Here is a 13,814-nt window from a genome sequence, read left to right on the forward strand (position 1 = left end):
AGCAACAGGAATTTATTGGCTCATGGCTTCAGAGGCCAGAAGGCTTGCTTCCTCCTTGGGTTGGTATTTTTTGGCTGACTGGCAATCTTCGGGGTTCCTTGGCTTTTCCATCACATGGCAATGCACATGGCAGCATCTTCTTTTTTTTTTCTTCTGGATTCTATTGACTTCTGGCTTTTGGCTGTTCCCTGTGGCTCCTCAGTGTCCAATTTCCTTTGCTTATAAGTACTTTAGCCATATTGGATTAAAGCCCACCCTCATTCAGTGTGGGCACAGCTTGGCTAATAACATCTTTAAAGGTCCTAGGGGTTGAGACCTGAGTTTGCCTTTTGTAGGGGACATGATTCAATCCCCAAAGCAACCTGTGGAAAGGGGAATTCCCGGGAGTAATAGTTCACCACTCTCAGTTGGAGTGGAGGTTGGGGGAGGGGGGCATCTCTGTGCAAAAAGGTGGAGAGCTGGTGGTTTAGACCCTTAATAAAATTATTAGTTGGGCTACAATTATTGCACAAACTATCTCTTCTTTCCCACCCTCATCTTTCACTTTTTCCTAAGTTTCCTCTGCCCGGTATTTCTTCAGAAGTTCCCTCCCCTCACTCTAGTTTTACCCTTTCTTTTCTCTTTTTTAAAATTCTCATTTATTTCATAACTGTTCCAGTTTGCTAATGCTGCCATTATGCAAATACCGGAAATGAATTAGCTTTTATAAAGCGAATTTGTTTGGTTGCAAATTTACAGTCTGAAGGCCATGAAAATGTCCAAATTAAGGCATCAACACAAGTATACCTTCACTGAAGGAAGGCCAGTGGCATCTGGAAAACATCTGTTAGCTGGGAAGGCATGTGGCTGGCATCTGCTGATCCCGGGCTGTGTTCCAGCTCTTCTGTCAGCTCCTGTGCTTTCTTCAAAATGTTGCTCTTGGGGCATTTTGTCCTCTCTTAGCTTCTCCAGAGCAAACACTGGACTAGCATCTCCAAAGTGTCAGCAAAAGTCTGCTTTCAGTGGCCACTTCCAAAATGTCCCTCTCAGCTGCTCTTAGCTCCTTCTGATTGAGAGTTCTTCTCTAGGACTCCAATGATTAAATCAAGACCCACCCTGAATGGGTGGGGTCCATATCTCCATGGAAATAATTCAATCAAACATTTCACCCACAGTTCACATCTCCATGGAAACACTCAATCAAAAAATTCCAATCTAATCAACACTAATACGTCTGCCCCCACAAGGTTGCATTAAAGAATATGGCTTTGTGGGGGACATAATACATCCAAACTGGCACAATAACCATCTCCCTATCTTCTGTAGGGTTGATCTTCATATCCAGTACATCACACAAGTTTTTGACATAAGGCCTTGCTGCGGGTCCCTTCTGGGTGAGTGGTTCTGATTTGACTGTTATTTTTTCAGTGAGATTCACTAGATATTCATACTTTGTTCCTGGATTAATTAACCTTCTCAACATGTCAACTATGCCCTCATGAGGCTGGAGACAGGGGCAGGAGAGAGAGAAGCTTTTCTCATGTTCTGTGAACTAAGTAGTGTACTTTGAAGGTACGAAAACTTGGAGATTCCTTACCTCAGTAATCTCTAGAAATTAAAGAATTTTTATGAAAAAAAGATATGCCTGATTTTCTTTTCTCTAATGGAAGAGGCTGAAACATCTAATGGAAGCACATCTCGAGTGGGTATTGGAGAAATGAGGGTTGGAGAAAGAGTTTTTTGCCTTAGCCTTGTAGATACTGCCTGTGCAGAGGGGAGGAATGAGCCTTTGGTGTTTTCACCTTCCTTTAGGGATATGTATGAATGACCCAGAAATAGAAACAGAGATGCCATGTGGGAAATGTAGGGACAAGACAAGTAAAGAAATTGCTAAAACTACTCATGTTCAGAAATAATCGGAAGCTTTATATTTGCATCTGAACAATCATTGGAATTTTGTGTGAAACTGCACATTATCTTTTAGAGTATAGGAAAATCCTTTTTAAAAATTCTTGGCTATACCACAGATTCATGTATGCTGTGGGTTAAATTACTCCATCCTCTGTCCTGATGAGGGGATCTGACTGTCCCTCAACTACAGAGCAAGACAAAGTTTATGAATAAAGCAGCAAATTCATAAGTGGTGTTTAGTGGCTCTTGGTATGTTCCTTATATACATATATAATACATAAATACATATGTATTATATATGTATGTGTATAGAAATAATATATAAAATGTATGTATGTGTATGTATATGTGTGTAGAAATAATATATAAAATGCATTATAGAATAGATATAACATTAGACTGTTGTATAGAATAATATAGTGGATAAGTAGAAGACTCTAAGGAATATGATTTTTCATTAGTGTATAGTTAGTGTATACATAGAAGTGGGGACTTCCACGATATGCAAAGGTACTTAAAAAGTTTGTTTTATATGTTTTAAACATGCTTTCTCTATAAAAATTTACATTATTTTACAGTTAGGTGAATGTCTGCCCATCCAATTCCTGTCAAAATGATCACAAATTTGACATTGGTGGGGGCAGAGTGAAGTTGGGGTTTCACTAACATTCCACCTTCCATTTACTTACATTGAGGCTTACGGGTGCTATGGGTTCTTAGTTCTGAATATCATTTTTAAAATCTTGTTTTCAATACTCATGCTTTAGGTGGAACCATCCTCAGCATCTCAGGAGTAGGGTTAAGCAGGGAACCAGCTTTGGTTAGGGTATTTGTGGGCAACCGGTCCTGTGGCATCGTGAACTCAACAGAGGCAAGTATCTGGTGTGAGACCCCGTCAGCCCCCTTGCTGCCTGACACAGACGCTCTTGCTGCCCCTACCCCTGTGGAGGTCTGGATTGGTAACATTACCTTCACCCATGGACCTTCACCAAGCCAAGCGAAGAAGGGCTTTACCTTCATCTATGAAGCAGCTGCAACACCTGTGGTCACTGCTGTGCAAGGAGAAATCACCAATAGCAGCCTGAGACTATATGTGGAAGGCACGAACATCTCCAATTCAGTGATGCTTCTGGGAAGCTTGAACTGTGATCTTGAGACTCAGGCTCTCAGGAGCAACGTGAGCGTGTCTGGGTGCTCCTTTCCTCTTCACAATTTGGAGGCAGGCATCTATCCTCTCCACGTACGTCACAAGCAGATGGGTTTTGCTAATATGTCTGCAGCGCTGCAGCAGTTTGTGGTGACACCTCGGATAATAGCCATCTTCCCAACACAAGGTTCTGTTTGTGGTGGGACAGTCCTCACTGTGAAGGGTGTGGCTCTCAACTCTAGAAGGGGGTCAGTGCAGGTGGACCTTTCAGGCCCGTTTACTTGTGTGATTTTGAGTTTGGATGACCAGACAGTCCTCTGCCAGGTCACCTTGGTGGGTGACCCCTTGCCTGGAGCTTCCTTTGCCCTGAACGTCACAGTCCTGGTCAATGGGCTGACCAGTGAGTGTCTGGGGAACTGCACTCTTTTCTTGTGGGAAGAGACAACTCCTGTCTTGGATGCCTTGACCACTAACCTCAGGGGGTCTCTGACCACAATGCTGATTAGGGGTCAGAGGTTAGGGACCACAGCTGATGAGCTGATGGCATTTGTGGATGATCACCTTCCTTGTGAAGTAACTTTCTTTAATGCAAGCCACATGGCATGTTGGATAAGTGACTTGACCCCAGGACTGCACCACATGTCAGTTTTTCATAAAAGGAATGGGTATGCCTGTTCTGGTAACGTTTCCAGACATTTCAACATCTCCCCTCAAGTGTTTCATTACTTCCCTAAGAATTTCAGCATACATGGTGGCAGCGTCTTGATCATAGAAGGCACAGCCCTGAGAGGACACAATACCACGTTAATCTTCGTTGGCCAGCAGGCCTGCCTCACGGTGAATGTCAGCGCTGAGCTCACCCAGTGCATTGTTCCTGCGGGCAATGGCTCTGTGGCCCTGGAAATGCAGATAGATGGACTTTTGTACCATGTGGGAGTCATTGCTTACAGCAAAGCTTTCACCCCAGAATTACTCTCTGTTTCTCAGACCAATGGCATCTTGACTCTTGTGGTGGCCCAGATCACAGGAGCTGGGGACATTGCCATTTTTATTGGGTCGTCACCCTGTGTGGGTGTCTCTGGTAATGAAACTGCTCTCCAGTGCATGGTACCCCCACTTCCGGCTGGGGAGTACCGAGTCAGAGGTCATGACCGCGTGAGAGGATGGGCCTCATCTGTGCTGGTGTTCACATCGAGAGCTGCTATTAGGGCAGTGACCCAGAACTTTGGTAAGTCAGGCAAATAGAGAGATCGCTTTCTTTATGCAAGTGGATTAATAGCTGCTCTCACATCTGAAAGGTGGGAAGTCAACATCAATCTGAAAGATAGAAGGAGAGAAGAGGAAGCGTTGGTTCTTACAGTCCCAACTTCTTCCTGATACTTATCTTTGCCATGTTCCATCTATGAGGCTCTGATTATTTTTTTATTGAGGGAATTGTGCATATCCTCTAAGTGTTTGATTGTATTTTAATTTGATGCATTAATCCAATTTAATTTGCATTTAAATTAAATAATACCATTTGTGGGAGCTCATAATTTGATCATTTAAATAGAACGTAAATGCTTTCACCTATTTTTAGACCTACATGCTTATTTGCATTATTTTGAACCTATTAAACAGAATTAATTTTTATCATTTTGTAATATTTCACAGATGAATTCATATTCCATTAATAATAAGCCAGTTGCATAGTACAATTACAGTGGTTGAATTTTTTTCCCCTTTTAGATATACTGAAATTTGCCTTGCCTTTTTTTCCAGTGGTTTTGGTTTCTATTTACTTAAAGCACCTCAAGTCTGAAAGTGACTTAGAAAATACAGAAGAAATGATGGAAGCCCAATCTTAGACTGATGAGGCAGTAACTAAGCCATTTTGTAGAACAAATTTATCTGCCCTTGGATGGATGAGAGGCTACGGGAATCAGGATTTGGGTCTTGGTTTTGTCACTAACTTCACTGACACTCCATCTCTGAGCCTCAGATCCTTCTTTGATAAACAGAGTGGTTTAGACTGGATGGCCCCTGAGTTCCCCTTTCTACTCTCTAAGATTCCATGGATTTTTTGGTGGGAGAGCAGGGACATGAAATGCACCTTAAGCAGAAAGAGTTATTCTTGAGTTTGTCAGGTGGCCTGTGTAGGTACCACTAGACTCTGTAGGAAGGCAGTGGAATTCTGGGATGCTGCACCTCAGTGTGGGCTAGAGGCTTCTGCACGTCTGAGAAGACAGGAGAGGGTGGGGCACAAACAACACTTTCCTTTATTGATTCTCAGGCTAAAGCACAACATGTCATCTGCTTCAGTGCCTGTTAAGAATTGTCAAATTTCTACCCAGTGGAGACAGGCACTCTTCTACAGTGCTAGTCAGAGTGTAAACTAGTACAGCACTGATTTGGCGGAAAGTTTGGCAAAATCCATAAAAATTAAAAATTCACTTTTCCTTTGATCTAGCAATTCCACTTCTAAGAATTTGTAACAGCTTTACTCACATAAGTTTTCTTAAAATATGCACAGTTCTTTGCAACTACTAATTATAGCAAAAGAGGAGAAATAATTGAAGTATCTATCAATAGGAAAATTGCTAAGTAAATTGTGGTGTAATTATGTAATAGAATTCTAAGTAGCTATTGAAAGGATGAGCTAGACCTATATTAATAGACTTGGAAAAATGTCTAAAATATCACTTTTAATTATAAAAGACAAGTTACAGAATAATATGTATAGGATGATCCCTTTCTATAAAAAAATATGTATGCTTAGAAAATTCTAGAAGGATTAACAAGAAACTCTACCTGGCTACCTCTGAGGTATGAGACACATCATTGGGGGAACATTTATACTCTTTTGTATACAAAATTTCAAAATTATTAATAAGTATTACTCTTTTAAAAACATATTGTTACATGTTTTTAAACTCCATTAACATAATAGGTTGTTGAAGATGATTGGGATCTGATAGAATGAGGACTCCAGACGCTGGAAGGCAGAGCCGCCATGGAACCGAAACTGAGGAGCTCAGGGACCTAAAGCCAGATGTGTGGACTCTGGAGAGGGTAGAAAGAATGAAGCGCAATGTGAAAGCAAGCCTCTGGATTTTTAGTTAGATAAAGAGAGGCAAAGCTCTTTGCTTCTGTGATCATGAATTTGTAATTTTGTGTTTAAAGGCTACCTGCGTGGAAGGCTTGTGCATGTGTTTGGAACAGGATTTTCTCCAGGGAATATCTCAGCTGCTGTGTGTGGTCATCCCTGCCACGTCTTGGACAATGCTACAGTGTCTGCCTTCAGCTGCTTGGTTCTGCCACTGGATGGTCAGTAAAAATGCAGTTTTAAAATGTTGATATTAATTAAATAATAAATATTTACTATTTAATGGTATTTTTGGTTTACCTCCATTTTAGTAACAAATACTGTTCAGACTACCAATTTTTCTGTGTTCCTGGGAAAAGGATTTCTCTACTCTTCAGCTAAAATGGTGGCTAGAAAATAGGGCTGCCTATTAAAATAGTTCTATAATAACTTTTACCATATTAATACATCAATGTTTTATCATATTAATGGGTCAGTTTCCTTATTCTGTCACATCCAAGTAATTACCTGGTATAGACTGAATTATAATCCTCCATTTAGACGTTCTTATTCTTAATCCACATTCCTGTGGGTGTGAACCCATTGTAAATAGGATCTCTGGAAGATGTTATTTCAAGTTAAGGTGTGACCCATCTGAATGAGGGTGAGTCTTAAATCTGGATTGCTGGAGGCCTCATAATGGGAGAGAAACTGGAGGCCAGCATCAGGGAAAGCCACAGAGAGGAGCTGGAAGCCATGAGTCAGTGGAACCTGGAAGAGAAAGGAGAAGATATCACCATGTGACTCGAAGCAGGGATTACTACCAAGAAACCCCAAGGATTTGTGGCAAGCCAGCACCAGAACTCTACCGGCCCTGGGAAGAAGCTAGCCTTATAGCTAGCTTCCAAAACTGTGAGACAGTAAATTCTGGTTGTTTCAGCCAACCCATTGTGTGATTTGTCATAACAGTCTGGAAAACTATGACACCTTATCCCTTGCTCAGCAAAACCCTAGGATCATTCACTATTTGGAGGCATGTAGCTAAAATACAGTCTGCAAGCTGTATCTTTGGAGGGTGTGAGGCATTAGAAAAGAAAATGCAAAGCATTGATATTCCCATGTTAGGATATTACAAAACAAGGTAATTACCCATTGAGCTACAAAACAAAACAAAAAGTAAAAGGGAAGAAATTGCCATTATCACTAAGGATCAGCTTAGTGAGGTAATTATCTTGTCTGTATAATCATAGATCTTAATTGTACAATTAAAAAATGTTTACTACATGTGCTTACTGTGTAGTGCTTTGTTGTATTCCTAATTTATTTGTCCTCAACTTGAATGTGTGCTAAGGATCTACAAAGTGATACAAGTTGCACTTCATCTGAGTTTGGATAATAATTCCATGATGGATAATACCTTTGTAATGCCAATTTACACAGTATTTTTGCAGACAAGAAGAAGAATAATCCTATTTGAAATACTAGAAATTGAGTTACCGATTATCGTTATGTGACTAAGCAGAACATTATGGAAGAGTCTCATCCCACTTAAGATGCCACAACAGGAAACTTAAATCCAACTGAAGATTTAAGCTGAGGACATCAGTTTCATTCGTTGCTCTATGTCCTATACATAGAAAGTGCTAGTATAGGGTAGGTGCAAATTAATCTGCTTTACTTTTTTTTACAAAAAAGCTTTCACATAGATATTGCTTAAATTAATAGATTTTTAAAAGCCCCTCGGTATTGTTCAGGACATACGTCAATTAGAACTACAAAATAAAAATCAGTGAGGTTACGAGCCAGGTAAATTGTGGCATTGGAAGTTCGGTAACTCCTAGGGGGAAGAATAGAAAGTATCCTATTTTAAAAGAAATGATTAAGTTTTCAAAAAAGACTTCTTAAAATTCTTTGACTTGAGGAAGAAAATGTGCGTTGGAAGTTGTAACTCTTAACACTGCCACCAGGTGTCACTAAAGACTAATTTATTTTACAAGGGCCATGCTTATCCTAGGGAAATGGAAAATTTGACTTATTTTCCTATTTCATTTAAAAAAAACACACAACTTTCTAAATACTTTTATTCACAGTATCTAAAGATGGAGAGGAACTGGTAAGATCCAACTCCATAGGTTCCTTACTTAAGATCCAGGATGGGATTCTGGGTCTATCAACCACCTGAAATTGGATAAAACATTTTGAGTAGATGATTGTGCATTTCTTTTTTTAGGAAGTAGGTCCAAAATGTACATCAAATGATCAAAGGAATCATCAGAAATTATTCTCTTACCCTAAGACAGGAATGCGTATAACCAACTTAGCTAAGCATCTGCTGTATTTTCAAAGATGATTTCAAAGGATGATTTCACAGCAGCAACTTTTACTAAAAAGTGTTTTACAATCACCGTTTTCAGGGAAATCCATTTTTCTTCCTAACTAGTTCTCCCCAGCTTTACTTTTTTCAACCTTGAGTGAAGGCTGGAGAAATCAGCTGGTGGTCCTTGGGAAGGCTGAATAATCTCATTTCCTCTACTCAGTGATTCTCAAAGTGTGCTTGCCCCAGAAGCAGCAGTGACCTCACCTGGGAGTTGGTTAGAAATGCAAATTCTTGGGTCCCACTGAGTCATAACTTTCTAACAAGTCAACATTTTGGTATTTCTCTTCTGAGTCCTTTCTTAATTCCCACATTCTTTCCTAATTTGAAGCCCAAACTAGGTAGCTCCTCTGTGTAAGCAAGTTCTGGCTGTGTTGGGTAGTATATCCTGCAAACAATCTGGTATCGTGTCTGTTTTTAAAGTGCACCACTGTCGTGCTGCTTTATAATCTCTCTGTTACCTATCATTATTCCAAGGTGATTTTTTCCCCTAGCGTGGCTGTGCACAGCTGGACTTTCCTCGTCTTATATTTATAGAATTTCTTTTTTCTTCTGCAGTTTACTGCCTTGCTATTTTGGTCTTTTGTTTATTTCTGTTAACTTCTCTAATTTACCAAGGTCACTTTGAATTCTGACCCTCGCTTTAAGTTTTGTCAGTTTAACTGTATACTAAAGAGAGGGGTGCTTTACAAAAACTTTCCTAATTACTGTTTTGCTTGTACCTATGCCATGGCATTAATGTGTTTTCTTTTCATGAGGGTGGCATAGGGAATTAAAAGTGGGCCTCTGAAAAAGCTCTTTTGCTGCTTTTGGTGTCATCTATCTTTACCTTTCTCTTAAAGGTGTACTTCTAACAAAAGGAGAATTTTACTTTTTAATATGATGGGTTGCTAAAATATCCTGTTGGGTGAAAGTGATAGTTTTCATTTGTTGAAACAGCAGCAAGATCTTTGAACTTCAGATTTCTTGCATTTTGTGAATTATCCTACATGACTTTTACATGGAACCTTTAATTTTTCCATGAGGCATGAAAAAGTAAAGTGATTAAGGTCACAGCTATTGAGTGGTAGAACCTTGAGTAAATAAAAACTGGAGATTCTGATCCCCAGTCCTGGGTTCTTTTCATAACCTACCCTGTCAGTTTGCATCCACCCAATCATGCTTAATGAATTCATATTTTATAGGTGTTGAGCCTGTTTTTTTTTTTTTTTTTTTTTAATCTGCCTTAGGGCTAACAATTGGAAAGTTTTCATGTTTTGTCTATCCATATGAGAGTGCCGCTATCGATCATTTTTATGGCTCTAATTCATTGGAAACACATTCACAGAGAGCCTAGTAGATGTCAGGTGCTTTGGGATGTGACAGCAACAATGATATTTGTGTGCTATTGAATAGCTACAACCCTCTCACATGTACTGTCCCATTTATCTCTTGCTGCAGCACTATGTTGTAGGCAGGGCAGCCAGTTTCTAACCCACAGCCATTGATAACGTTTGTTGAATACCTTTATGGAGAGGCTAGCTGCAGAGGTAGCAGACTAGTGAGGACTTTCATTTTTCTTCTGTCTTCTTTACTTTCTTAAGGTTTTCAAACAGAGCTGCTCTTCAACCATCTCACATAGAGAGCGGCCCATGTTCTGGTTAAAGGTTATGGCCAGTCTGCCTTGGTGATGCTTATTACATTGTGTTTTATGTCCCAGCAAGAAATGACCTGAGAATCAAAAGGCTTCAAATAGTTGCTTTCCTTCTTTATAAAATGTTAATTGTTGTGATTATATTAAAATCATTAACTGTTATTCAAGAGATCCCGTAATGAGAGTGAAAAATGTAACCGTAAACATGAGGAAGATATTATAAGCTATATAACCGTCACTGGATTAGTGCCCAGAATATATAAAGAGCACAAATCATTAAGAAAACTAAAAACAGCCTGGTAGAAAAATGGGCACATGATAGGGATAGGAATTTCATAGAAGAGAAAACTTGAATTATTAATAAACATATAAAGGGTTGTTCAACCTAAAAAATAATGAAAAATTAAGGCCTCAGGGGACATCATTTTATATACAGTGGATTGGCAGAAATTAGAAGCTAATAATAGCATTCATTGGCAATTGAGTGGAGTAGTGGGAACTCATATATATATATATATATATATATACATACATATACATACACACATAGCTGGTAGGAATGTAAATTTGCACAACCATTTTGGAAAAGAATATGGCATTATCCTATGAACAAGCCATTTTTTTTATTGGCATATGCCCTAGAAAAAAATTCTTTACATGTTTGTAGTTGCAAAAACTGGGACATGCCCAAAGTCCATTGGTAAGAGAATAAATATATTGTACTATTTTCATGCAATGCAGTATTGAATAACACAGATTCAAGAGTATTGCTACTGTTGTAGATCTTATGTTGGCTCGTAGATTCACAAGAATTAGCTTTATGATGATGATTTACAGTTTACAAAAATGATAGTTAAATTCTTCTGTATGTATCGGATAGACATAACTTTGTACAAAGGAAACTGATAACTTCAATTTCCTATTGGTCAAGTGAGAACACACGGACTTCATTTTTGAAACTGTGTGAGGTTATCTTTCCCTGGTATTTATCTAACCTAATGATGACCATTTCCTGCAGTGTCCTTGGCTTTCCTGTGTGACCTGAAGCACGAGGAGGAGGGCTGTGAAGCCTCCAGCCACACCTACGTGCAGTGTGATTTGACTTTCACCATGGGGACAGAGAAACTGTCCAAATCATGGCCTTACCTCTACATTTGTGAAGAAAGTTCCCAATGCCTCTTTGTGCCAGATCGGTGGACAGTGCCAGCCTTTCCAACATTCTCAGGCCTCTTCATCAGGTACCCCTGGCCTCCCTGACCCACCCCGGGAATGCATGGCCAATGGACCAGTGGAGCCATCGGGGACTGTAGGACGGGTGGACCTTGCCCTGAGGGCTCACAACTTCCGTTAGAGGGGCCATTCCATTGTGAATTCCAGCCAGCCTACATATCAAAGCATCTCCTGTCTTTTTCAAGTGTTCAAGAGAACATCTGAAAAATCTGCCCAGTAAACAGCTCGCTTTGTTCTTGCTTAGATTTTAATATTTATCTTCCGATCCAAAGCAACATCTGGTGAATGCCAATGGGGAAAAAGATTAGACATTATGAAAAACAGAAGGTTTTTTTTCCTCCTTTCCTTTTTCTTTTCTTTCCAAACAGAGTCACAAGCAAGAAAAAAGTAACACAGAAATCCAGCAGATTGTACAGTGTTTATTCAAAAGAAGGGGAGATGCGCAGATGGAATTACTGTAGATTTAGGATTTGGGAGCCATAAGCTTATAAGGATTTTTTAAACTAAAAGATAAAAACATACTGCAACTTTCCAGGTTGAACCCTTTTCCTTAAGCAAACAAACAAAAGTGAGACCATGTTGGCATCTCTGGATGACCTTAATTTCCAGCCAGCAGTTCTTTTCCTGTGTAGTATGCTATCTCAGTGCTGAATGTTGTTCTGCTCCCTTTATTTCTTATCTAGTTGGAGTGGTCACATCTGATTATTCAATGAAGGCTTATTTTCCCATTTTTTTAAAACTAAAGACCAATTACACAGAATGAAAGTGATAACCAGCCCTTTCCACAGCAGTCTGTCTTCTTGGTGTCTTGAGGGTCTGTGATTTAGTATGAATTTGCCATCAGAGGTTTGTGTTTAGCCAGGTGAACTGAGGAAACTCCTTGGCTGGTTGCTTTCTAGAAGGGCATGAAGAACCCTGTATAGGTCACATGGGAGATGGGGTCCTGGAGGTTGGACTCATGTGAAGCTGGATTTCAGACCTCATTAATGCCAGGCACTGAGAAGTGCACGTCCGCAGTTCCTGGCTCTACTGAGTTCGGGGCTTTATCCCTAAAGCTACTCCCTAAAGCTTTTTATCCCTAAAGCTATTCCTTTGCAGTTCTTCCAAGCCCCTCCTCTTTGTTCTAGGAGGTGGTTGAGGAAACTGAGACCCCACTGAAAGTGCTGCCCAATTTACTGTCTATTGCATCAGGCAAAAGAGGATGTGTTTTCTTGAGTAAGAATTAAAATATGAGTCCTATGGTTTAAAAAATAAAGTTTATACTCAGTGTCAGCGAGGCTGCAGGAAGACCAGTGCTGCTTTTTGTTGCTGGTGGGAAGGTGGGTCAGCACAATCTTTAGAGGAAAATTTGGGAATATGCATTTAGAGCCTTGTAATTCTCCATGATCTGTGACCCAGCAATTTTACTTCTAAGATTTTATTTTAAGAAAGCAGTTAGAGATTTGTAAGATTTATGCCCAACCATGTTCATTGAAATTTTAGGTGTAATTAAAAAAATTTGAAATAAGGGTTTAATTATAAAGAATGTATCCAAATGATAGAATACCAAGGAACCATTAAAAATCATGATGTAGCATTTTGAAATAAACAGGGAAATGCTTACAATATATTGAGAAGTGAAAGGCAGAGGTCACAAAATAACATGTAAATTAGTCCTAATGTTGTGTATAGTATGTATATTTGTACACACACGTGAAATGGGTGCTTAGAAAAAAGACTGGAAGGATGTATTCCAAAACGTTGACACTGCCTACCCTTAGGTGGCTGGAGTGCCGATCATATTTATTTTTTTTATTGGGTTTTTATTTTTCTGGTCCTGTGTACTAATTTAATAAGAAAATGCACTATAAATTATACAAGGGACATTCAGAAAATCATACACCAAATAGCTCATTTTGGTTCCTCTTAAGATTATACTTGTGAATGCAGGACCTTTTCAGAGAACCCACTTCCGTTTATTGCTTTATCCCCTTGCCAGCCCCTAACATTATTGGTTTGATGTCATCTTGCACAGGTAGACATGCGTATGTACAGCAAAAATATGCTCCATCCATCCATCATCCATCCATCCATCCATCTAATAGATATTTATCAAGTGCCTATTATATTCCATGCCAGGTGCTGGAGACTCAGTGGTGAACATGATAGGAAAGTCCCAGCTCTTAAAAAGAGCCTTTAGTGTAGAGGGGAAAGCCAGACAATAAACTAAATTGTCTTATGTTATGATAGGTGCTACAAAGTGGTAGTGAATAATGGGGGCTACTTGAAGCAGCAAGCTCAGAGGAAGCTTCTCTGAGGAAGTACCTTTTATGCCAGGATAAGGAGAAGGTGTCAGCCAAGCAGTCAGGCAGTGGGGGCAGTAAATGCAGAGGACCCAACAAGTTCTACAAATTGTCAGAGGGCCATTTAGAGTAGGACTGGAGTGTAAAAAGGAGGAAGAAAAAGTGGCCCTCCATGACTTGGAGAGGAATGTAAG

At 39.7% G+C, this 13,814-nt stretch overlaps 1 protein-coding gene across 9 annotated transcripts in view; it reads left to right on the forward strand.

Annotated features, from left to right (window-relative positions):
* PKHD1 (PKHD1 ciliary IPT domain containing fibrocystin/polyductin) overlaps window positions 1-13,814 on the forward strand; it is a 473,530-nt gene that overhangs the window by 66,181 nt on the left and 393,535 nt on the right. For all 9 annotated transcript variants that reach the window (XR_005217861.1, XM_037842918.1, XM_037842911.1 and 6 more), the window contains 4 exons: window positions 1,306-1,373; window positions 2,658-4,265; window positions 6,200-6,343; window positions 11,127-11,346. Coding sequence is in view for 8 of the 9 variants with exons in the window: in XM_037842918.1 (XP_037698846.1) it covers window positions 1,306-1,373; window positions 2,658-4,265; window positions 6,200-6,343; window positions 11,127-11,346 (2,040 nt within the window). In the remaining variant the exon portion in view is untranslated. The remainder of the gene's footprint in view (window positions 1-1,305; window positions 1,374-2,657; window positions 4,266-6,199; window positions 6,344-11,126; window positions 11,347-13,814) is intronic.

Source organism: Choloepus didactylus, chromosome 7 (genome assembly GCF_015220235.1).
Source record: "Choloepus didactylus isolate mChoDid1 chromosome 7, mChoDid1.pri, whole genome shotgun sequence".
In the NCBI taxonomy this organism is placed as follows: domain Eukaryota; kingdom Metazoa; phylum Chordata; class Mammalia; order Pilosa; family Megalonychidae; genus Choloepus; species Choloepus didactylus.